Genomic DNA, 26,628 nt, shown 5'->3' on the forward strand with positions numbered 1-26,628 from the left:
ATTAATTAAAACAACCTTAAGCTTCTATTTACTACCTCCCATTATAAGTAGAAGTGCCTTACTACTTACTACTTAGACCCAGAACTAAAATCTAAAAAATCTACTAGAATCCACCAGTCTAAAATTTCTATAACTATCTACTCTACGCCTAAGAAATCCACCAGATTCCGCTAGCACAAAAATCCTACTAAATTCCACTAATATAAGAATTCTACCGACATCCACTAAGGATCTAAAAACTCTACTAAATTCTATAAGTTATTACTAAGTACTATACCGCCCTAAGCTAAGCAGAAGCTTAAGCTTAATATATAAAAATACTAGAAGGACTAGTATTCTACTATAAAAAGGATTCTTAAAGAACCTAAACCTAAATAGGAAACTACGGATAATCTAAGCGAGCTTAGCACCCTAGATATCCGCATAATTGGAGCTACCCCGCTAGTATAACTTGCTAAAAAAAACCCGAATATATAATCTTTGCTATTATTACATTAGGAAATTTTTTTTAGGGCTCGTTGTTGCGGTTTACGGTAGGTAGATATAGTCGATAGCAATTTACGCAAAACGCATGTTTTGTAACAAAATCGCAGCACCTAATAGCAAATTGCGGCAAAATACTACCCCTATAAATAAATTGCAGCAAAACGCTACCCTATAAATAAATAGCGCGCAAACTATACAAATTGTAAAAACTGTACGAATTGTAAAAACTGTACAAATTGTAACTATATAAATAATAATTATATTATATAATAACCAAATTATTATATATTCCCATAGATTTCTATAATATACTTTTAAATATATTTATATTATAACTATATAAAATATAGAGCTATCTACTTTAGGCGTTAAGGGGGAAGCCTCTCGTAGAGGCTCTAAATCATCTACCTACCTACCTGCCTGCCTGCCTGCTTGCCTGCCTGCCTACCTGCCTACCTACCTACCTACCTACCTGCCTGCCTCAGTGATGTCAGCGGTTTGGATCGGTTCGAAATTTTGCCCTTAAACCGATCCAAAAGTTAAATCAAGGCTCTAAACCGGTTCGTGAACTAGTTAAACTAGATGAACTAGATAAAATAGAGTATATTTAAGCGTAATATAGTGTATAAAGTGGCAGAATTGTTTAACGAAGTAAGTAGTTAAATAGAGTTAGGAAATGGTTTATGGCCCTATATAGCTTAAGCGACGTTAGCAGCTGGTTAAGTAGTTAAGAGGCGTAGGCTTACTATCACCAGTCTTGGTATGGTGTTGAGAAGCAGCTTAGTTGTTAATAAGTATATATCTGACAGCGTCGCCCTCATCTGCCTTATTGCCCTTATCTTCCTTATTAGTATCCTTATTAGTATCCTCGTCAGTCTCCTTATCTTCCTTATCCTCTAGCTTATCAGCTTCCCCCATATTTACCACCGCATTGCCCCCTATATCGCCTTCTGCTGAAGTCTTTTCTTTAGTAGTAGCTTTAGCAGTAGTTTTGGCAGTAGCTTTAACAGCAGCTTCGTCCTTATATTGCTTATTAACGTTAGGATCTACGCCCTTTGCAAAGGCCTTTGCTTAAGGACGACCGAACTAAGACTTAAGGCATTTGTTTGCTTTAATAATATCGGCTTTAAGGCGGTTTTAAGGATTAGTAAGTAGGTGCTTTGCAGAACTAAATACGCGTTTGCATTTGGCGCTTATCAGTAGTATAGTAAGTATATTAAGGGTAAATTGAGCGAGATCGGGCTGCGATAGATAGACGCTATTTTAGTAAGCCAGAGGATTGTCTGCTTGCTCTGGATCGCTTTTAATGTAGGTTTGGTAGGCGTTAGTTCTACTAAGAGGTACTATATTAATCTGCTTATAGCTTCTAAGACCACTAAATAACTTACCGCGTTTAAAGCGTATTAGTGGTGGAGGCTTAACGACCGCGGGATTACTATACTTGCCCTTATACTCCTCCAGCCAGAGGTCTTCTACTAGGCCCTGAATACCGCGGTTATCTAGATCCTTAGGATCACCACCGAGCCAGTTTTTTTTGTTCTTATTTTAATTAAATCTCTAGTAAAACTACTACCACTTCTTGTCTAGTAAAAGCACCTGCGTAGCATAGTATGCGGCGCTATTATTGGCAAGCTTATAGTACTCCTTATACTTCTCCTATAACGCGTAAACCGCTGCCTTAAGATAGGTGTATTCTTTATAGTCGCCATATTTAATGTAAAGCTCTCGAAAGTTAATCTAGGCGTTGTAGGTACAGTTAAGAAGCTAATCTATAGTAGTAAACCAGCGGTAAAGCATATGCTTATGGCCCTAGCCACATATAGTAGCTTTATAGAACGGTTGGAGGACAGAAGAGAGCTTTTTAAGTAGAAACCAGTAGTGGGTAGTAAGTCGATCGTTTTTAATGCCCTCGCCGCGTTTTGGTATATAGGTGTTGCAGAATCGTTGTATACGGGGCTTGTAATTAATAGCTTATATAATAGAGCTGAAATATAAATTCTATCGCATTGCATTGCTTTGGATAAGCTAGTAGAGAAGTTAGTAATAAAATTAAAAAGTTAAATATTGCGACTATAGAGCGAGAATATTACGACTATAGGGCGGATATTATAAAATCCGACGCTGTAGCTAATTAAACTGGTGTAATTTGACGTCACTAGGTGGCAAATATCACCAAATCTTAATACACTTACCTTAAGCATATCGAATTCCGACTACTTCCCCCCTACTATAATCCTCCAAAACTCCTCCTGACGCTGTGGCGATATCCGGATATACTATATAATGTTGTGTAGACGTCTAAGAGCGCCCTACTTCCTCCAGATCTCCGCAATTAACTTAAAGTCGTGCCTACTGTAAGCTAGCTTAAGCTCCTCTAGTGTAGTGTCCGCCTTCTTGCCTAGAAGGAACGCCTACGCATATAGGTTAACTACATGGCCAAGACACCGCAGTTAATAATGTTTTCGCTGCTTTTCTAATATCTTTAGATAGAGTGTTTTTAGTATTAAATCTACAGCCGTATCGTTGCTTAACGCGTTATTAAGCATAAAGTATCCTATTCTTCTACCAATTTTATACTCGCCGATTACATTAAGAACAATCTAAGCTTAGTTCGCGCCGCTGTGTTCGCCCTTAAGACGCCGTATAGTAAGAAGCTTCGTTTTTTGGAGGCCATTCTTATTAATATAGTGAGCAACTATTGCAATAATAGCGTAGTAGTTTGGCGATGTCTAAAGGTTAAAGGATATATAGATATTCAAGCGAGCTTTTTATAAGTTATCTCGTAGCTGCCTCTTCTGCTTCTTAAACTTGCTTATTATCCAACTGCGAATTATATTACGCGTTAGAATTAGCTTTGCTAGGCCTCTATACGTATACTAAATTAGCTCTAGGAAGTAGACGTTTTTAATCTAGTAGAAAGCGATATGGTAGTATACTAGCCAGCGAATTAGTAAAAGCTTAAAAGCTTTAAACTAGGTCTTCTAGATATAGTCTTACTGCTCGGCATACTACTTAATTGTTCCTTTAGACTTAATCAGATTACTATTCTTGTTAATGCGGTAAGCTCGTTTCTAGTGGCTAAGAATAGTAGAGTTGCTATTAAGAGCTAATTACCAATTAATAAGAAGGCAGTATAGCGGATAGAGTCTCTTACTAAACGGCTTGTACGTTTTATCTTTCTTCTTATCTAAACACTTGCAGCAGTAGTAGTATCTAACTGCTATAGTCTTATGAACTATTGTAAAGCCTTTTCCCTTACCCTATATATGCGAGGACTTCGGCCTAGCACGCTTCTGCCTGGCGATATCATTAGTTCTTCGATACTACTGGCCATGGAGTTTAATTCGTTTTGGCTCCGCTGCCGGGCGCGACGGTGGCGGAGGCTCTCGCTCGGATGCGGATGTAGATTCGTGATAGGTAAGAGGCTCTGGTTCCACTGTATTTATAGTCGTCTTTGGGCGCTTTTGTTTTTTACTACTAGAGGCTTTACTAACGCGCTTTTGAGGAACAGCAGGAGCCTTACCCGTAGCACGACTGCTGCTGGCACTACTACTACCACCTCCACGCGTCGTTCGGCCGGTAATACTGACGAAGCCCTCCATATAATCGGCGGTATCAAATAATAAGGGTAGTAATGCGGGCAGTAATGAGGGCAGTAATGAGGGTAGCAATGAGGGCAGCAATAAGGGCGACGCGGTGAGGACGACGCGATTAGGGCAACGCGGTAAGAGTTAACTACCTAGATTAATCCTCATCCAATTAAGGCGTTACTATACTATAGATAATCCTTAATATACGGCTTGGTAAGTGTACAGCGGATTTAATAGGCTTGGCTCCCTTAGGTGGCGTTCGCCTATACCTAAAAGCTTACCACTAAGGCTCTACATACATCCAGATCTGGTTCTACTGGTTAACTGGTTAGCGCTAAAGCCTTAAACCGATCCAAATAGACCTGCCAAAATCGAACGAACCGGTTCGGATTTTATAATTGGTTTAACTGGTCTAAACCGGTAGCGAACCGGTTTATTGACATCACTGGAGCCTTATACAGAGCCTCTGTACGTAGAGCTTCGTGTAGAGTCTTATATAGAGCCTTATATAAAGCTTTGTATAGAGCTTCGTGTAGAGCTTCGTATAAAGCTTTATATAGAGCTTTGTATAGAGCTTTGTATAGAGCTTTATACAGAGCTTTATATAGAGCTTCGTATAGAGCTTTATACAGAGCTTCGTATAGAGCTTTATGCAGAGCTTCGTGCAGAGCTTTATACAGAGCTTTATATAAGGCCTCGTGCAGAGCTTTATATAGAGCCTCGTGCAGAGGCTCTATATTAGGATTTTTTTTTAGGTATGTTATTGTAAGCGAAAATCGGGGTCTACAAAACCTGCGTAAGTTGCAATTTTGGCAATTTGCTACAAACATATAGATTAGGCAGGCGCGTGTATAGGTAGCCTATATATTTGTAGCAAATTGCTACAAATCGCCGCAAATTGCCAAAATTGCGACTTACGCAGGTTTTGCAGACCCCGATTTTCGTTTACAACAACGCGCCTAAAAAAAAACCTAATATATAGCTGATATTAAGAAGGCCTTAGTACTAAAGAAGTATACTAACCCTACTATAAAGGTACTAGTTGAGTACTATAACTACCTAGAGGTATTTTTATAAAAGGAAGCTAATAAGCTACCGGAATACCAATTGTATAACTATAAGATTGTACTTAAAGAAGGAAAGTAGCCTAGATTTAGACCTCTATATAGGATGTCCTAAAACAAACTCTAAGTGCTATAAAAGTATTTAGATAAGAACCTAAGTAAAGAATTTATTAAAGTAAGCTTATCGCCTGTAGCTGTATTAGTAATCTTTATTAAAAAACCTAGCGGCGGTTTACGCTTCTATATAGACTACTAAGCTCTTAATACTATTACTGTTAAGAACTAATATCCAATCCTATTAATATAGGAGATACTAAACTAACTAAGTAAGGCTCGCTACTATATAAAGCTTAATGTTATCTCTACATTTAACCGCCTCTGTATAGCAAAAGGAAATAAATGGCTTACTACATTTCGTACTTAGCATAGATTATTTAAATACTTAGTAACGCTATTTGGCCTTATAAATGCTCCGAGCTCATTTTAATATTATATAAATAATACCCTATATCCCTACCTAGACATCTTCTATACTACTTATATTAACGACATCCTAATATATAGTAATAACCTAACTAAATATTAGAAATATGTTAACTTTATCCTATAAGCCCTATACGGAGCTAGTTTATAATTAGATATAGATAAATACAAGTTTTATAAAACAGAAGTCCTATACCTTAGACTCCTTATTTCTATAAATAGTATATAAATAGACTTAAAGAAAGTTAAAGTAATTATAAACTAGTAAGAACCTAAGAACGTTAAGGATATAAGAGCCTTTATAGGATTTACCAATTTCTACTAACGGTTTATTAATAACTTCTCCGCCCTAGTTTTACCCCTTATTACTCTAACCTAAAAGGATAAAGCTTTTATCTTTAATAAGGAATATAAGAAGGCCTTTACTTATCTAAAGGTTATATTTACTACTGCACTTATACTTTAATACTTTAAGTTTAAATAAATAAGTATTATAAAAGCCGACTTATCTAATTACGTTACTAAAGGCATTCTATCTTAATATAATAAAGAAGGAGTATTATACCCTATAGCATACTCTTAAAGTAACTAAGCCCTACTAAATATAATTACGAGATCTATAATAAAGAATTACTAGCTATTATTAGATATTTTAAGTAATAGCGACCTAAACTAAAAGGCGCTAGATTTCTAATTAAAGTTCTTAGCAACTATAAGAACCTATAGTACTTTACAACTATAAAATAGCTAAGTTATTATTAGGCCCGCTAGTTAGAATATCTATTATGCTTCCAATTTTTAATTATATACTACCTAGGCGTTTAAGGTTAAAAGCATAATACCCTAACCTAACACTCGCAAGACGCGCTAGCCCTAGAAGAAGCGCGCTTTTACTAAAATTAGACCCTACTTTACCCTAAACTATTTAACCCTCCTGCTAAAGATCTTACGGTATACGTCCTTAAAATAACTAATTAATTAATTAAATAGATTATAGTTAATAAATACCCAAATAACGAGTTTATTTAAAAAAACGCTTAAGCTAATATAAGATAGTATTAGACGCTTTAAAAAGATTTCTCTAAGTAAATATAAAGCCTATAGAAACCGCTTATATTACTAAAACTATCTAGTTATCCCTAATTATAATAAGCTTAAGCTTAAGCTCCTTAAATACGTATATAATCTATCTATTACCGGCCACCCAGGCTAAGAAAAGACCCTAAAACTACTCTAACGGGAGTATTACTGGCTAAATATATATAATATAACATAAAGGTATATCTCTAGCTACTATACCTACTAATAAGCTAAAGCCTCGTATAAGACGTATAACAGCCTTTTAAAGCCGCTACCTATTCTGGACTAAAGATAGAAGGATATCTTAATTAACTTTATTGTTAACCTCCCTAAGAGTAAAGGCTGTATGAATATTATAGTAGTTATAGACTGACTATCTAAGATATGACACTTAATCGCCTGCCCCAATATATTAATACCTACTATTACTTAACTATTCCTAGATTACGTATAGAAACTCTATAAACTTCCTAAAACAATTATCTCTAATAGAGGTAGCCAGTTTATCTTAGCATTCTAGAAAAAACTAACTACTTAACTCCGCATTAAAGCACTGTTGTTTACTATATATTATTTAAAAACGGATAGTTAAACGGAACGTGTAAATACTATAATAAAATAGTATATTTAGATATACACGTTATATTTATAAGATAACTAAATTAACTAGCTTGCATTTACTAAGTTTACTATAAATAATGCCGTCTCGGAAACTATAAAAGTCTCCCCATTTCTAGCTAATTACGGCTAGCACCTATAAATGGGGTTTAAACCCTTTAGTAATATTCCTTACCCCGTTTATTACGCCTTATAAGTTATAAAAGTAAATAAATTTGTAGAAAAGATAGAGGAACTATAATAGTTCCTTACTAATAAGATAACATAGGCTTAATTTATCTATAAAGCCGCAGCGAATAAGAAACAAACCCTAGCACTAGCCTATTAAATTAGTAATTTTATCTAGCTAAATACAAGAAATCTAAATACAAAACGACCTACTAAGAAACTTAATTAGAAAAACGCTGGCCCTTATAAGGCTAAAAAGGTTATTTTTCCCTATGCCTACTAACTAAAGCTCCCTAATACGGTTAAAATCTACCCCGTATTTTATACGTTAGTCCTCTACCCTACTACCCCTATATTAGACGCCCTACCTAGACAGATATAGGACCCTCCCCTACTAGTTAAGGTGGACGGTAAGGATAAGTACTTTATTAAAAGAATTAATAATATTAAGTATAATAAACGGAAACGCTAATATATATATCTTATAAAGTGGAGAGGCTATATTAAGCCCTTATAGGAACCTATTAACTTTATAGGACTTATATAAGCCGTAGAAGACTTTTATAAACTTTACCTAGAACTACTATAGCCCTACCTTACAGAAGCTTAAGTTTAAAGGGGGGGTACTGTTATAGGACACCCCCATAACACCTTATATATATTTACCTATTTCTACTAACTTAGCAATTAGAGACTAACTATAAGATAGCAACCTAACGGCAACCTAACGGCAATCTGCTATATTTTGCTATATTCTGCTAAGTCTACTAAATTCTACTAAGTTCTGCTAGGACCGCTGCCTAAATCCTATTCTGCCCTATATATATATTAACTAAGCAACTAAGTTAACAATATATACCCTTTCCTCCCGTTTTCTTACCTTCTTTCCTTACGTAACGTCTTAACTTCTTATACAGTTTATATATATAGCTTAATAATATCTACCTTGCTATATATTATCGCCGCTTATACTTACTCCGTAATAATTAGGTATAGTTATAGCACTTAAAAAATAGAAAGTATTCTTATAAGGAGTAGAGAAACTATTTATAAGAACCTAATAGGGTTCCTAATAATAAAAGAACCTAACTAAAGATAGATTAGATAGGCAGAAATACTTATAGAATATTGTTTTAAGATTTAGTATACTAAGGGCACTAAGAATATAAGAGTAAACATATTAAGTAGAAAGGCTAAACTATAGAATAATAAGAAGCTATTAGGAGCAATACTATATAGAGATAGTAATAGATTAATTAGGTATGATTATCCTAAGATTATAGCAACTTAAGAGTATAAGTTACTAGAAAGTAATTAAATAAAAAGGATCTAAAAGGCGTAATCTAAAGACCTAGAAATAAACTAGTACAAGTAAAAAATAAATACGTATATCCTAAGGGGAATAGCAGAAGAATTTATTAAAGAATTTTATAAGGAAATAATGTAAGGACATAATAGAGCAATAGGCTTAATATTAAAACTCTAGAAGGGATATATTATTTATAAAATCTAGGGCTTAGTAAGAAAAGTTATAAAGAAATATCTAGATTACTAAAGGAATAATCCAATAAGGTATAAGCCGTTTAGGAAACTATAGCCTATTAAAGTACCAGAACGTCTATAAGAGACAATATTATAGAACTTTATTATAAAGTTACTAAAGTTAAAAGACCCTATTACTAGATAGGATTATAATATAATCCTTATAATAGTAAATAAGTTAACTAAGTAGGGCTACTTTATAGTATGCATAGAAGAAATCTTAGCAGAAGATATCGCTAGAATCTATATTAAGGAAGTGTTTATAAGATATAGAGCACTAAGTAAAGTTATATTAGATAAAAACCTAAGATTTATAGCAGTATTTTAGGAAGTATTTTTAGTGGAATAGGGAGTTAGGGTAGTAACTTCTACTATATATTATCCGCAAACAGACGGATAGATAGAAAGATTAAATTAAACACTAGAGTAGTATCTAAGGCACTATATTAATTATATATAGAATAATTAGGTATTACTATTACTAGTTATATAGTTTATATATAATATAATACCACAGGAAGGTATAGAGATATTACTATTTTAGGCAAATTACGGGTATAAGCCTAAATTATTATTATTACTATAATAAGTAAAAAAATAAGTAGTATAGTAAAATAGAGAATAGAAACTCTAATAAATCTTTATAAAGATCTCTATTTTATAGCAAAACTAATATATAAAAAAAAAGTACTACAACACTAAGAGATCTAAGGGACCAGATCTTAAGGAGGGAGATAAAGTATAGCTATTATATAAAATTTTCACAAGTTAATAACTAAGTAAGAAGTTAAATTACGTTAAACTAGGACTATTTAAAATTATAGCTAAGATTTTAGAAGTTACGTATAGACTTAACTTACTAGCAAAAATAAAGATCTACTCTATATAGCATATTGTAATATTAAAACCAGTATATAAAAACGTAAAACTACTAGTTTATAAGACAGATATATATAGAGGATAAAAAAAAGACAAATAGTAAGTTTTAAAGATTGTTAGTTATAAGGATATTAATAATAAAATATAGTATAAAGTAAAGTAGATAGGCTATAATAAGACTACCTAAAAACTATTAAGAAACTTAAAAAATGCTATAGGAAAGGTATAGAAGTATTAAAAGAAAATAGGTTAGGTAATATTAAAAAGAAGCTAAAAATAAAGGGATTAGTTAAGGGTAATAGATAAGCCGGATTATCTAAAGGATCTACTACCGGCGTATTAGCTATTTCCGCCTTAACTTAATTAAAATCCTTTTTAGCCTCCTTAGGGCTTGTTTACTAACTTTTTTTCACCTGTTCGCGCCCACCTGTTCGTCGCTTAAAAAACCCACCTGGAACGAACAGGTGGTTATTTCCAGGTCGATCAAATATCCAACAGGTAGGAGCTGCTCGTTTACCTCACCTGTTCAATTTCCACCTGTTGGGCCGTCTTGGCAGCTAAATTAATGTTCCACCTGGCCTGTTCGACGTCCTTGCGCTTGCCGCGATTACATAGCCAGAAGTAGTATAGATTGCGCGATTTTGCCCACCTGGGCCGTCGAANAGGTGGAATTCCACCTGCNCCCTCTGGGGTCCTGTATGTCCACCTGGGCGGCCTGTTCAATCAACCCGACCTCGATCGTGATGTTTTTTCAAAGAATTGTACGCATTACGTGATTCACACCAACCTCAACTATGAAGCCTTATAGTTATATCCAAAGCAGTGTACGCAGGCCTCTATGCGCTGCTGGCGCTATTCCACGTAGGCTCATCGTTGCCGCCCATAAAAAAGGTGTGTATATCAAGAACGGGTTGATTATATCTATGAGGCTCTACTCTGGTAAACGAACGGCTCTTACCTGTTCGATCTACACCCCTGCACGAGCGCTTGCTAGTAGCGCTTAAAATCCACCTGTTGGGCCTTAATTTGATCCACGAACAGGTGAGCGCGAACAGGTGAAAAAAAGTTAGTAAACAAGCCCTTAGCCTTAAGCTTACGGAGACCTTACTTAGCGAGACGCTACTCTTTAAAGTGTACCTTTTTATAAACCTTCTTAAGACGGACTAGACGAGCATAAGTAGTCTATTAAGTCTTAAATACTTTCCGCTCTTTAGTATAAATCCGCTCCCTATTATTACGGAGCTTTTATACTTTAGTAAGAGTAGTAATAAGTTTATCCTTAAGGTAGGACGCCTTAGATTAAACACGGGACCCTATAATAAATTAGATAAGGAAGTTAGAGACTTTAAAGATTAATAAGACGCGTATACTTAGTATAGGAAGAAGGTTAGCAACTAAATAGAGCCGTAATTATCTAATATATACTAGAATTAGGTTAAATCTAAGACTTTAATTGGTTTAATTTGGTGCTGGTTACCTAATAAAGGAACGTGCTCTCTTACGTGCTACCCTATTAAACTTATAACCTTAACCTTATAACCTTAAATCTTAAATCTACCCCTTTATTACCCTCTACCTTCTACCCTAGTTGCTACTCCCTATTACTGCCTAAATGCCTCCCAATTGTATATTTTGTACCGCCTATAGGCAGTATTATTCTTTTACTAACTTTATAATAAACTGTCTTGGAGCTCTATATAAGACCTATAACTTTTATAGGGTTAATACTTTTTATTCTCTCTTTACTTACTACCCTTCTAACTCTATATATAGGAGAAAAGAAAGGGACGGTCTTAATAACGACCTTTAGCGGACCTTCCGCAGTCTATAAACCAAACTATAGCCACTATTACTTCCGCTGCTTCCGCCGCTACCTCTACTACTGCTTCTCGCTCTACTTCCCGCCTCCTTATACCGCCCGTATTAATCCAGCTATAACTACCCGTATTAATTTAGCTATAACCTACTACGGTCCGCCCTATCGCAGAGCAGCTAGATTGTGGTCCTATTACTATAGTCCGCCATATTACGGAGCAGCTAGATATTAGTCCTATGGACATTACCTATAACTTCTACGTGGCCCTATATTAGATTAATAAACGTATTAGTATATTATAGCTTAGTAATTTACGCTTTAAAGCCTGCTATAAGCATGGCGATATAACCCTCCCTTTATTTTAGCCTCCGCTAGAATATCTACGCGATCTTTTAAAGTCTCGTAGTACTTCTACTAGGTAGTTTAAGGAGCGGCTCCGCTTATATAATGTAGTATTAGCTTTTATATCCATAAACTATACCATTACTAACTATAGTGTAGCCCGTAGTAGCCTAAATTGCTTCTAAATATATAGTAAGCTTTACTACCTATAGGGCCCGCTAGAGCCTCCTACTAATATTACTCCGCGATATACGTAGCTATACTTTTATAACTCTAGTTATACTATAGATGTCTAGCTGCGGGCCTGTCCTAATACCTAGCTAAATATAACTATTCTATGGTGCCTTACTATTATACTATCTAAGATACGAAACCCTTTTATCGCCCTCTATTAAACCGCAAGGGAACGGCTTTAGGCTTAGCCTATAACGACCCTATTATAGATTATCTTAAACCTATAGATATAGCTTATCTTAAAGGCTAGTACTAATTAGTACTATTAGAACCTCCCAATAAGTAATAAGGTGGCTGTTATTATATTAGACGAGTACAGTAATGCTAGCTTCCGCGATATTGTGTTTATAGAGCGTTATACGCCTAATAAGCAGCCGCGATACTACCGTATTAACTTAACGCATGCCGCATATATGCCGCTCCACTATATACTGCTCTTCCCCCGCGGTAGTACTGGCTGGCGCTAGGGTCTCTAGCTACGCGACTTTAATTAAGCCCGCTAGCGAGACCGTTTAATATAGTAGGCGTACTTTTAGTTCTACCTATACGTCCGTATTAACTCTAGGTTAGTCCCTTTTACCTACTACCGGCTATTTTAGTAGTACGTTATAAATATATGGGCACTATATAATTAGAATAAGCTTAACTAAATTCGCTTTTACTAACCTACCCTCTATATGGAGCTATATAACGGCGTTATAAACGCTCTTACCCGCGCCAATCTAGACCCTAAATTATTAGGCTGCTGTATAGTCCTTCTATTAAGCTTCCTTAGTAAAGCTTGCTTTATTGGCTAGTGCTATTAAGATTTAATAGCTATTGTCTATAAATACGGCCGTTCTAGTATATTTATTACCTTTATTACTAACCCTAGGTGGGATAAGATTACCGCGAGTTACTACCTAGCTAGACTGCTATAGATAGGCCTAATTTAGTTATACGCGTCTTCCGTATAAAAGTTACCTACCTTCTATATAACCTAAAATGGAAATAGATCTTCGGCTAGTACTGTAGCTCCGTTTAGACTATTAAGTACTAAAAACAGGGCCTACTCTATCTATACCTACTACTCTTTTTATATCCGTATAACTATAATAGGCTACTAAACCTAGCTGTTATTAACCGTTTTATATCTACCAAGCTTTTATAGCTAGAGGACGATCCTATTAGTTATCTTACTAAAATTATAAAGTTAATAATAGTTTATAGCCCTTATGGCTCCTAGAATCTATAAGCCCCCTATATAGTTACGCTAGGGCTAGGCCTTCTGCTGACCTACTTAAAGCGGTATCCTAAGCCTTTTAACCCTACTACCATTATATATAAGGACGACTATCTAGAATACCGCCGTCGCAATAATTTATAGTTATAGTTTGTCCGCTTATTAGGGCCTATAAAAGCTATATTTAAAATAAACAACCGCTAGATTATTCTATACTCCCTATATCTAACCGTAAAGTATTATACGTATATAAATGTTAAGATCTACGCCTCCGTGCGGTCCGTTAAGTATATCTATAAGTATATATATAAGGGGAGCGATCGCACTACTTTATGGCTTATAGACAGTAATAAGGTAAGCCAGTATTTATAGGGCCGTTATATTGGCCCCTCTAAGGCTATCTAGCGGCTGTTTAAGTTTCCCGTTTATAAGGAGTTCCCCCCTATAATCTAGCTTATAGTGTACCTTCTAGGCGAGTAGCCCGTATAATTTTAGCCAGATTAGTCCGTATAGAAGAGTTAACAGCGCCTTAAGCTCTCCTGCTCTACTTTAACGGCCTTTTTTAAGTATAATACGGAGTATAAGGATGGCCGTAACTACCTATATTAAGACTTCTCTAAGCGGTACGTCTTTTATATAAAGTAGCGGGAATAGCGTCCTCGCTAATAAAGTACTATAATAGGCCGTATATATTACTACAGCCCTATTATAGGGGAGAGGTTCTACTTACGGCTGCTACTAACGTCCGTTTTTAGCCCTACCTCCTTTAAAAACCTTTATACCGTTGCTAGTATAATCTATCTAACCTTTTAGACTGCCTACGTAGCCCTAGGGCTGCTAAAGGATAATTATAAGTGGATTAATTACTTAACGGAGGCCGCTGTTTTTATTATTAGCGCCTAGCTACGCTCCTTATTTATAACCGCTTTACTTTACAGCCCTATTATAGAGCTAGTTACCTTATAGAACCGCTTTAAATAGTTAATCTATAATAACTTACCTTACTTTCTAGCCCGCCAACCTAATGTTCCTCCTATAGTTAGCGAGGATAATAACGCCTATTTTAATTACGGCCTATACCTTATCTATTAGATACTTATAGATTACTAGAAGACGCTTACGGACTATAGCCTGCCCTAGTTTTAGTATTAGTGGGGTATTATTACGGAGGGAAGTAACCCGCTTCTTATAGCTGAGCTACTATAATATAACCCTATGGAGGAAGAACGCTAGTTTATTAAGCTACGCTAGCAGCTAAATACGGACTAAGTAGCGTGCTTTAATACTATTATTGCCGCCACAGATACGGATCCGTAGACGGCCTGCTTCTTTCTTTAGGGCCCTATAAATATTAGTAAAATATTTCTCTATTACTACCTTTACTACTACTACCGCTTACGTGGTAAGATTATTCTTTATATAGCTTCTTCTGGTATTACGGCCCTCCTATTACCCGGCGGCCGTACGGCCTACTCTTGTTTTTAGATACCTATCGATCTATATAAAGAGTCTACTTATAATATCTCTAAAAGCTTAAATCTAGCTAAGCTTCTACGCCGTACCTCTCTGCTTATTTAGGATAAGGTGCTAATATAGCACCGCTACTACTTTAAAGCCGTGTACTGTATACTTACGGACGTCCGTTTTAACGACTCTACCTTTAGCGGGCTTCCTACTATTTTAGGCGGCGACTTTGCTTAAATACTGCCTGTTATCCCATGGGGGAACCGCGCAGCTATTATAGGTGCTTGCCTATAGCGGTTGTTCCTCTAGCCTACCTTCTATATCCTCTCCCTACGGTTAAATATGCGTATCCGCTAGGGCGAGATAAACTAGTAGTTTGCCGCTTAGGTGCGAAGCTTATCCTATAATATATCCCTAGCTAGTAGGGTTAGTATTCTACCTAGTATAGCCCAGTTTTAGTCCTAGGAATTCTTCTATAAATATATATACCCTCTATATCTACTTACGTAGGTATACTATAACCTAGATACCTTCCGCGATTACGCTATCCTAACTATTTATAATAATACTATGGCTAAAATCAACGAGGCTATCCTTACGCGGCTCTGCGGCTCCCTAAGCACCTTTTATTTTATAGACTCTGTAGAGTAAAATAGAGAAGAAGATTATATAGAACTGCCGCCAGCAGAGCTCCTGCAGACATTTAACCCTAGTAGCCTACCTCCGTTAAAGCTTTCCTTAAAGGTAGGGGTGCCTATAATCCTTTTACGGAACCTCTACCCTAAGGAAGGGCTCTATAACGGCACCCGTATAGTTATTATACGCCTAAGCCGGCGCTATATTAAAGCTTAGATGCTTAGCGGCAGCTTTTACAGGCAGCTACAGCTAATCCCTTATATTAAGCTTACCTCTACGGAGGGAGAATTACCGTTTATTATTAGTAGAAGGCAGTTTCTAATCTGGCTATGCTTTACTATAACCGTAAATAAGTCGTAAGGGCAGTCTTTTAACTCTGTTAGGGTTAATTTGCGTATACCAGTTTTTACGCATAGGCAGCTATATATTACACTATTAAGAGTAACGGATATATATGGGCTTTTACTATTACTGCCGTAGGACGGGGATGGCATAACTGCTAATATTATATATTTGGAGGTTTTACTAGCCGTTATGGGCTAAGACGCGGGGGGACTGTATAGTAGTAGTGGTGGCAGTAGGGTAGTAGCAGGGCAGTAGTAGGGCAGTAGTAGGGTAGCAGGGTAGTAGCGTAGTAGCGGGGTAGTAGTAGAGCAGACTGGGTTTAGAAGGCTAAAAGCCCGCCGCAGGCGCGAGAATTCCGTTAAATTTCCCCAAGGAACCAAATTGCTGGCTGTAAGTTAGCAGTTTGGAAATTTTCCTTAGAAAATTTAACGGAATTCTCGTAATGTATACTAACTTCTTCTCCATATAATAAGAATAGGACGGTATAACTTTATTAAGTAAAAGAATAATAATTAGATATAGAGGATCTAATAGGAGGTATTAGAAATAATAAAGGTTATTAAATTAAAGATAGGAATGCTATACCTCTAATAAACGACTTAGAGATAGGAGATATCTTTAAGGATAAAGATAGAAAGGAGGGGAATAGTGTTACAGACCTTATATTAGCAGTAGTATAACTACTAAAAAGAGATATAAACGGACTAGTAATAGAAGTATAGGAGGTGCTAAAACTAGTTAAACTATAAAATAAAAGGTAGCCGAGTTATATAATTAGTTATATTATAAGTTCGGAACGTAGAAATGTAGGAATATAAGAATATAAAACGTACTAACGTACTAATATACTAACGTACTTAGTATATTTCTTAAGCGTAGTATTATATATTTAAAGGACCATAGTCCCTACTTAGATAGTTCTCTTTTTTATAGTAAATCTTAGAATATAATTAGAGTTAATCTATTAGGTAAATACTCCACCAGTTATTATTACGTTATTAACCTCTTAGTTACCTATATACCTAGCCTATTAATAAGTCTACCGTAGTTCCTACTATAAGGCTTTATTACAGCTAATTACGTTATAAGTTTAAAATATAGAAATATAGGAATGTAGGAATATAGGACGTACTAACGTACTAACATACTTAGTATATTTCTTAGGTGCAGTATTATATATTTAAAGGACTACAGTCCTTACCTAGATAGTTCCCTTCTTTATAGTAAATCTTAGAATATAATTAGAGTTAATCTATTAGGCAACCACTCTACTAATTATTATTACATTATTGACTTCTTATTTACCTATATACCCAGCCTATTAATAAGTCTATCGTAGTTCCTACTATAAGGCTTCATTATATTAATAACTAGAGACTAACCATAAGATAGCAATTTAACGGCAATCTGCTGTATTCTACTATATTCCGCTAAGTTCTGCTAAATCCTACTAAGTTTTACTAGGACTATTACCTAAATCCTATTTTACTTTATATACATATTAATTAAGCAACTAAGCTAATAATATATACCCTTTCCTTCCGTTTTCTTACCTTCTTTTTTTATATAACGTTTTAACCTTATTATATAGTTTATATATATAGCTTAATAATATCTACCTTACTACATATTATTGTCGCTTATACTTACTCCGTAACAAAAATAAACTAATTAGAAAATCTAAGCTAATACAAATATCTAATTAAATCTAGTTATAAATATAGGCGACCTTAGTAAAGGACCCTACCGTATTAAGGGATAACCTCCTTAATAAGAAAAAGAAGTAGCTTATCCTCTATAACGGTATCGCTATTATAGTACTACTTCTATTTATAAAAGGCCTAGAGCCGGATAACGCGTTAACTATAGGGCGCAACGCTTTTAGGGGGGTAATTATATCCTTCTTACCTTAAACTCTCTCTGCTTTAGACTATACGTTAAAGACCCTAGCGGCATACGTAAGGACAAGGACATGCTACGCGTTAGCGCGTAGTTCGGCATTATTGGCAATATTAATCTTTACGCGGTTAGTTAGCGCCATTTTATATAATAGGTATAATAGCAGACGTGCTGTCGCAATTGAGGATTAGGCAGGACTTTTTATATATATATACTTGGGGCCCTAATGGCCCTAATTACTGTGTGGTTAGCGTCGATCAGTGGCTCAATCAGCGGGTGGTCTTTGGTACGCGTATATCCACAGCTTGGCGCTGGTGGCGCTGTGGAGATACTCGAGTATGTGCCAGGTGGCTGGCCGAACACGTGATTTTTTGGCTGACCGACGATCAGCCGAACTTCGAACGATCCACTGGGGGTCTGATTTGTGAGATAACATAAATTGGAGCCTTCGTACAGAGTAGATCGTTGGCGTGCACGGACGGACTGCTCCTTGTTAAACATGTTCATCCAATCGACTTTCGTCGCAGATTACGGGTGATGGCGTACCCCTGCTTCATCAGACCAACCGCGCGAGAAAAGGCCCGGGTGTGGCTATGCACCATGAATAGCTCATGCCTGCTCCCACCGTCAGCTGTTGTCATTTCAGCTTGACCGGGTACAAAGGCTTCACCATTTCTATCGAAACACTCCTCCCCTGCTTTCCTACATCGCAATCCTACATTTGAACTGCATTCTTGCCTCTAGCACATTATGGGAGTAAGTTTTCCTTCCAGTCCGCTCTGCCACACGATTGCCCCTCCATACCCCGCAGCAGCGTCATTGGAACCGGTGGGCTGACTTTGTACCGTTCAGCTCGCATCAAAGCTCGCCGCAACCCAAGGAGGAGCCCCGCCGCAAGGTGGTTACCCTCCCCAAGGGCCGCCAGGACAGCAAGGCGGATATGTAAGTCGCAATGCCCCATGATGGTTGCCTTCGTTGTACGCTGATGCGGACTAGCCTGGTCAACCACAATATCAAGCCTACCCAGGTGGGGCGGCTGCCCGTTCTGTAAGCGTTCCGTAAACTTTTCTTTCATCCCATCTCGCTTGTTCTGCATCGTCATTACCCTGCAATCACGGCATGACTCCTAAAGGCAAACAACATTGATCCTCGTAACTACTTGGACCCTCGTACTCGCTCGAACACCTACTGCACCATACACTACACTCAGCTCGATGGCGGGCGGACACCAGGCTTACCAGCCATATCCGGGCAACTTCGCACCTAACCAGAGTCAGAGCCAGAGCCACAGCCCATATCCAGCTTCATCTCCGCAACCAGGGTATGGCTCTCAGGCGCCGCCATACTCTTCATCTTCGCAGCCGCCGTATGGTCAGAATCAATATGGTTCGCAATCGTCATACCCTCAGTCGAATTACAACCGTCCGCCACCGCCTCCTCCGCCACAGTCTGGCGGATATCGGCCACAACCTATGCCTGGCCAATATTCGCAGCCATACCAGCAACAACCGCCGTACGGAGGCCAACCTCCTTACGGACAAGGACCGGGATTTGGATATGTTCGTGATGCAGACCTGAGTGGATTGATTACAATACAATGGACAACAGCTAATGGAGCATTCTTGTTCTAGGGTCAGCCAGGCCCACCGGGTCAGTATCCTCAACAAGGCGGTTATCCACCACAAGGGCAATACGGTGGTGCTCCCCCTCAGCCAGCAGGTCCTGGCGAAATAGCAGCCTATAAGCAGACCTTACAAACCACCATTCAACAAAAGAATCTTCAAAGCTTTTACCCACCCGGCAGCCCAATCTTGGATCAAATTGCAAACCGCGCAGCGACCCAGGTCGGTCAATTGTGCGCGAAATGGGGCGTTCCGAAGGAAATTGCAAACGATATTGTTAGCCTCGGCCTCTTCGATGTTTGGCTTTATATTGGTAAGTGGATCCACATAAAGGGAATTTATTTTTTGACATAGAGGAATACCCCAGCTAGGCCATAGCGGCTGATGTCTTTCAGATGATAGTGGATCCATGCAGTTCGAGGAGAAAGGCGAGCGTATCAAGGATCTCCGAGTTATCTTGGAAAGAGTTGCTTATGCCGCCACTCTTTTTGACGATGACGGCGTCAATATTCGCTTTATGAACTGTCAGCCTCCACCAAATTACTGCGATGGTGTTAGGAATGAGCAACAGATTGACCAGCTTATGTCCCAAGTGCAATTCAAAGGACTGACTCCCATGGGTACCGAGTTGAAGAAGAAAGTACTTAACACGATCTTGGATCAAGCTAGGGCCAACCAACTACGCAAACCTGTTCTTGTGATCACTATAACCGACGGACAACCTGCTGGCGAGCCAGCAAATGCGGTTTTTGAGGCGATCAAGACTACCTCTACCGAGCTTTCAAGGACTCGGTATGGAGCTAGTGCCATTAATTTCCAGTTTGCTCAGGTTGGAAATGATGAGAAGGCACGCGAATTCCTTGGTCAATTGGATTCGGACCCAATGGTTGGAAATTTGGTCGATTGCACTTCTAGTATGTACCCTTCATCACAACATTTCCGAATGATCGACCCCATTGTTCGGATATCTCTAACTCCCATCAGACTTTGAAAATGAGCAAGTCGAAATGTCTCGTGCAAATCCTCCGGTCGATTTGACACCGGATCTCTGGGTTAGTTCCATCTCCTGAATCTCTCAGACATAAATACTTATACTCTTCTAGATTATCAAACTTCTCATGGGAGCTATCGATCCATCTTATGACCGCAAAGATGAGAAGACGAACGCTCCTCAACCAGGCTACGGTGCTCCCGGCCAATATGGTGCCCCTCCACCAGGCCAATACGGCCAGCCTCCTCAAGGGCAATACGGTCAGCCGCCACCAGGCCAATATGGTCAACCACCTCAAGGCCAATACGGCCAGCCTGGCCAGCCTCCGCAAGGATATGGACAGCAGCCTGGCGGCTACACTCCGCAACAGGGCTACGGTCAACAGCCCCAGCAAGGATATGGGCAGCGCCCACCGCAGCAGGGCGGGTATCCGCCTCAGCAGGGAGGATATCCGCCACAGCAGAGTGGATATGGGCAGCAGCATCCTCCAAAACCGTACTAGGCGGAAAGAAAGGTAGTATTCTCGGTATCGCGACGTTATGATTCGACGCTATTTTCATTTCTGCCGTTATTTTTAGTCCTTGTTGAAAGTTTCCCGTCGTGATCGGATTTTGTCAACGCTAGTAAGAGAAAAAATGGATTCTCCGTACGTGTGCAATTGCATGTAGCGTTATTTCAAAAACGGCCACGACGTGCTCCATAGTTTAAAACTCCCAACGATGAGGTTTGTGTAAGAGTGTGACACTCCAATTTTAGTAGTTGTACACAGCGCTTCATTCGTGGACATAAGTAAGATTATAAAGTGCCTTCTGGACTGCCCGCAGGTATATTATAATAGACCAAAATGGTACGGGAGTCGGTCTTAACTGAAATTGTCTAAATATCAATTGTGGAATTTGTGTTGATACAATGTGCTCATCAGGTGGGTTGAGAGCAGTAGCTCGCCTGTACCTGCCAAAATAGCTCTGGGTTTTCTCCATGCCGAACCTCGACTTCGACCACCACCAACAATCCTCCGGAACATCTCCACTATTATGGCTTGGAGAATTCTTCTTAATCCTGTTCCAGGCGCCTGTTTTCACTTCTTCAACCCGCCGTGATCTAAATTGATCTATCTACTGCCGAATTGAACCTTCACCACAAGCGAACTCAGCTCTACATCAGCTCACCTAACCTCACCAGATCCTCAAGATGCCAATCGAAGTCACCCGCATGACCGAGGCCGACATAGACGGTGCAATCGACACAATCCAACAGGCCTTCGCCGACGACCCCTACAGTAAATGGGTGTACCCTGACCGGTCAAAGGTACGTCTCGCCTTCCCCCCAAAACCCAACCCCCACACTCCTTCATCGCTCCTACAACCCCACAAACCAACAAACCCCCCAGCGCCTCACTAACACCTCCCCCGCAGTTCTCCCCTGCCCGCAACCGCGTCTCCCTTAGCCTGCGCTGCCGCTGGGGCATCGCGCACGGCCTCTTCTACGTCGCGCGCGACCCCGCCCACCCCTCCAAAATCCTCGGCACCGCCATGTNGCTGCCGCCGCGCCCTCCCTCGCAGCCGCAGTCCTGGTCGCTGTACCTGAGCTCCTGGACGCTGTGGCTGGCGCAGCTCCGCATGAACCTGTGGTACGGGCGCGGCGGGCTCAGCACCGCACGCTACTGGGTCTGGAAGGCGTCGCAGGCGGCTGCGCAGGCCGAGCTGTGGACTAGCGACCGGGGGTACTATTTCTGCAATATCGTGACGGTGCTGCCCGAGGCGCAGGGGCGGGGTGTTGGGAGGGCGCTGATGGAGGTCGTTTTGGAGGGGGCGGATAGGGAGGGCGTGTGCTGTTATCTGGAGAGTAGTCGGAAGGATCCGAATGTCAAGATTTATGAGCGGTTTGGGTTTAGGTTGGTGCGCGAGATGGAGTGTAAGGAGGGGGAGGAGGAGAGCGGGAGGGTTATGCTGTTTTGTATGATTAGGGAGCCAGGGGCGACGAGGGTGGGAGAACAGCAGAGGGGAGATGAGGGGAGGGAGGGTGCGAATCAACTTGCGGAAGGGCGTATGGAGGCGTTGTAATTTTTGAGTACGTCGAGCTGAAAAGATATGAGAGATGAAGCAGGTAAGTGTGGTAATGGACCGATTTCTAAGAACGCGTCCGAGTACGGCAAATCATCAGGATCTCACTATACTGCCTCTTTTTTCCGGGTCTATTTTGTGTGGGTATTGAAAAATTAATGAGGCCAGAGCGTAAAAATATCAGGTGAAAATTGGTTATAATCTTTTTCTTTTTCTTCGCCGCGCTATGCTATTCGTCTGTCCTATCAGATCGTGTCGGCTCCCCTATCAATTTCTTGCTAAATCAGAATTAATTCTTTGGGATAATCTATAAGTCTTCAATAGCCAAACCAGAAGAAGAAATAAAACACGAGGGTTCCTCGCGTAACCACCGCTCTCTGACAGCTCAAATTGCCGGTCATGGGGCTCACATTAAACATGTTTGGGTGCTCCCTGCACCAATCACTTTGACGTTGGCCAACATATTGGAATGGGCTTTCCGGCTCCTCACTTTGGGAAACAAGAGACCGCAACTGCTTGGCAAGCAGCAGGTTGAGTATTCATGCTTCACGCATACCTACAATATATCTAAGTTGAAAGAAAGGCTCGGCTATCGGCCAAAGCACGATTTTTACGGGGTTCTGAGGAAAGCCGTAGCTAGAAACTAAAAAAGCATTAGATATCGATGGCAATATATGTTTGGCAATATGTCATTACAAAACCACTCCGATCTTATAGAGAAGCAAACGGTACAATACTGAAGAGGAATAATATGGGTGATAAAATGCAGTCCTCTGCCCTCCATTCAATTGGTATCGCTGCATCATCCGTCTAACTGTGGCTTGACATATAATGCAATATTTGCTTTAGGTATGATTGCCGAACACCATCGGATCGACCTCGAACCGTTGATGCCCTGTAGTTGACAGTCGTAGTTCAGAAGCATATGAGCTATGACAACTTTTAGAACCAATGTTGCATAGAACCTTCCGAGGCTATTGGAAATGAATACATTAGCACTCGCAAGAGTGAAAAGTTATAATCGGGATCCTGCTTACCATAGGATCCTGCCTGCTCCCCAGACAAGCCACCCATCGGATGCGTCAGTCGACTTGGAGTCCCCTTGTGGTGCTATTGAGCATTCGAGATTCGGCTTGAGAAAACGAAACCCATCAAAATGCAATGCGTTCTCAAAATACTGGTCATCATGCATCATCGACCGATAAGGAACACACACCCAGTCACCTTTCGGGATTCGCAGGCCGTCAGGGGTCTCAATGATATTTATATCCATTGCTTCTAAACGATATATTCATTCATAAGTGTCGACCAAATCGGACTTGCTTACTATTTTCAGCTGCTTACTTTTGTATATCTTACCACTTAGCTACTTACCCTTATAAGTCTTACCACCTGTCTTAGTTGTATATACCTACCTTATGTATATATAGAGACCCTAGAGCCACATTTAATAGACAGAGTTCTTATTCCCAATCGTCCGTTTAACAATAAGCAATAATAACGATTGGATTTTTTAAGATCCTTATAAATGAATATCCATAAGCTTATGAATATATATAGGAAAGGTGAAGCCTTGTGGTGTAGTAAAAGGATGCTAAGGTATATACGCAGTATCAATCGTACGCTGGAGGAGAGAACAGCTGGTGAGGAATAAGGGGGGGGTGAGGGCCTCTGGGAAGCCGTCGACCTCGATAAATAACTTATTAACCAATAAAATATGTCCTATTTGGCTTCGCCAGAAGGATCGGTCTTTTTGGGCCAATTGGGCGTCGATATAACTACAACACCATGCTAAGACTAGTGATGTAGTCTATATAAGCTATATCGCGAATATCTATTCATATCGCGATATTTTGGTTTCCTTAATCATAACGATTGATATTTGGTCAAAATATCAATCCATTCATTACTGGGACTGCTGTTTCGAGTCGTTGGGTGACCAACGGAAGCAGAAATTTGTGCATCCTTGTGGAAGAGCTGTCTTTGTGTTGCAAGGCCTGCAAAAAACCTAAACGAAACACAAGTTTCAAACACTTGTACGGTTATTAAGTGGAATTATTCTCTCTATAAGATCCTTAAATTCCTTTATATGACTAGCAGAACTATAGATATATATAATATTATTATAAAGCTTACCAAGTGGTCTTATAACCTAAAAGGTTGCCTATTTCTCCTCTTTATCTTTTACTTCCCCTTTTCCTTCCTATTTATTATACAACTTAAATTACTCTATTTTAATTTAACTACAAAATAGAAAGGCTTATACGGCTAAGTTAATAATATAACCAGTACAGCGGATCCGCCGATACGTGAAATCCTATTTAATCTTCTCCTCTTCTAAGAGATAGGCTTCTATTTTGCGATAAAGGGTATTATTTAAACTAGCATTATTATAAATAATAGACCTAAGCTTTTGTATAATACCGTAGTCCTTAAAAGCTAGGAGAAGAGTAGCGAATTACTTATCTCTATTATAATTTGCTACCGTATAAAGGTGTCGACCTAAAAATGAGGTCTAAAAATGAGGACTTGTATAAAGAATGATCTATAAAGAAATAGAGGCTATATATATGGGGGGAGCGGGGTACAGATAACTGAGACAGATATTAGGCAACTAAGACAGTATTAGGTAACTAAGATACCCAGACTCCGTTTGACAAAAGGGTAAGGAGGGCCTTTAATTGCTTCTCCTAACCCTAATTAATAAAGTAGGCGCAGATCCCTAGAAGAAGGAGTCTATTTAGGGAGGTCTAGATATTAAGTAATAGATAAATACTTAATATTACCAACTAAAGTTTCTTTTATATAATATCTTTATAAGCTTACCAGGATAGTTTAATCTTTTTATAATTTAAGAGTGTGCTATTATAAGAAAGTTAAATAATTCTAGATTAAGAACTTAGTAAAAAGTATAAAATTTAGGCTATTTAATAATACGGAATGGAATGTTTTATATAATAATTAATAAGATTAAAGCCTTATTGTTACGGACGCTTTAAGTACAATATTACGACTACTTGGAGAAGAGTTAGAAGAAGCTAGTTAGTTAATTCAAGCACGGTCTAAAATAGAGCCAGTAGAACTATGTGATAAGGAATAGTAACCAAGGTTATATAACATTATACGCAGTATACGCAGTGTATAAAGGGGACGTACGTATAACATGTATAACACGTACATCACGTATAAGAAGGATTTCATAAGAGTACGGTTGTGTATTTAAGGACCCTTAGTCCCTACCTAGATAGTTCCTTTCTTATAGTAATTCTTAGAATATAATTAGAGTTAATCTATTAGGCAACCACTCCACCAGTTATTATTACATTATTAACTTTAACTTATATTACCTATATACCTAGCCCATTAACGAGCCTACCGTAGTACTTCCTATAAGGTTCCGTTATATAATCACTACCTGGTTACGGTATTAAGTACAGAAAGTTAAACAATATGCTACCAAAAGCAGCCACTATAACGCCATTGACGGCGGTAACTACTTCAAGGTTAAGTAACGACACTAGTATAGCAGATACTAACTTATAGTAACCTATAACAGTCGGACAACTATAAGAGATAGTTGACCAGTTAATAGAAAATAATGCGATGTTAGAAAATAGGATTAATAGGATAGGCGCAGTAAAGGTTAAGTTACTATTAATTAAAAGATACTTAGAAGAGAGATTAAAGCTTAAAGGATTCCTTATATAGATATACTTTAAGGTAGCATAAGAGAGAGCAAAGCTAGTAATACTTATAGATTAAATAGTATATGCAGGACTGTTTTTAATAGGAAGAGCATTTAAATAGTTTAAGCCTTACCTTATAGAGATATAAGTAAATAGCATAACGACCACTAATTAAGAAGTACGGTTTATGTTTTTAAGCTAGAATAGATTTATAAAACAACTTATACAAATATTTGGAGACCTAGAGGCGACAACCACGGCGGAAAAAAAACTCCAAAATATTATGTAATGAACCTCAGCAATTAAGTATATAATGTAGTTCCAGATATTAGCAATATAAGTAAAGTGGAATAATAGGGCGCTTATAGCATAATATAAGTAAGGACTTAAAGCTAAAG

General features: G+C 38.6%; 2 protein-coding genes across 2 annotated transcripts; both read left to right on the forward strand.

Annotated features, from left to right (window-relative positions):
• Positions 1-18,509: 18,509 nt before the first annotated feature.
• K441DRAFT_613550 (uncharacterized protein) lies at positions 18,510-21,379 on the forward strand. The gene is made up of 7 exons (XM_067645644.1): positions 18,510-18,624; positions 18,721-18,810; positions 18,865-18,915; positions 19,500-19,803; positions 19,886-20,404; positions 20,475-20,542; positions 20,594-21,379. Exons 1-7 carry the CDS (start codon positions 18,619-18,621, stop codon positions 20,981-20,983), a joined length of 1,428 nt encoding a protein of 475 aa, XP_067502774.1. The 5' UTR covers positions 18,510-18,618; the 3' UTR covers positions 20,984-21,379.
• A 177-nt stretch (positions 21,380-21,556) lies between these two features.
• On the forward strand, positions 21,557-23,027 carry K441DRAFT_697402 (acyl-CoA N-acyltransferase). The gene is made up of 2 exons (XM_067652973.1): positions 21,557-21,789; positions 21,897-23,027. Exons 1-2 carry the CDS (start codon positions 21,673-21,675, stop codon positions 22,542-22,544), a joined length of 765 nt encoding a protein of 254 aa, XP_067502775.1. The 5' UTR covers positions 21,557-21,672; the 3' UTR covers positions 22,545-23,027.
• Positions 23,028-26,628: the final 3,601 nt, after the last annotated feature.

The sequence above is a fragment of the Cenococcum geophilum genome (genome assembly GCF_001692895.1).
Source record: "Cenococcum geophilum 1.58 unplaced genomic scaffold K441scaffold_28, whole genome shotgun sequence".
Classification (NCBI taxonomy): domain Eukaryota; kingdom Fungi; phylum Ascomycota; class Dothideomycetes; order Gloniales; family Gloniaceae; genus Cenococcum; species Cenococcum geophilum.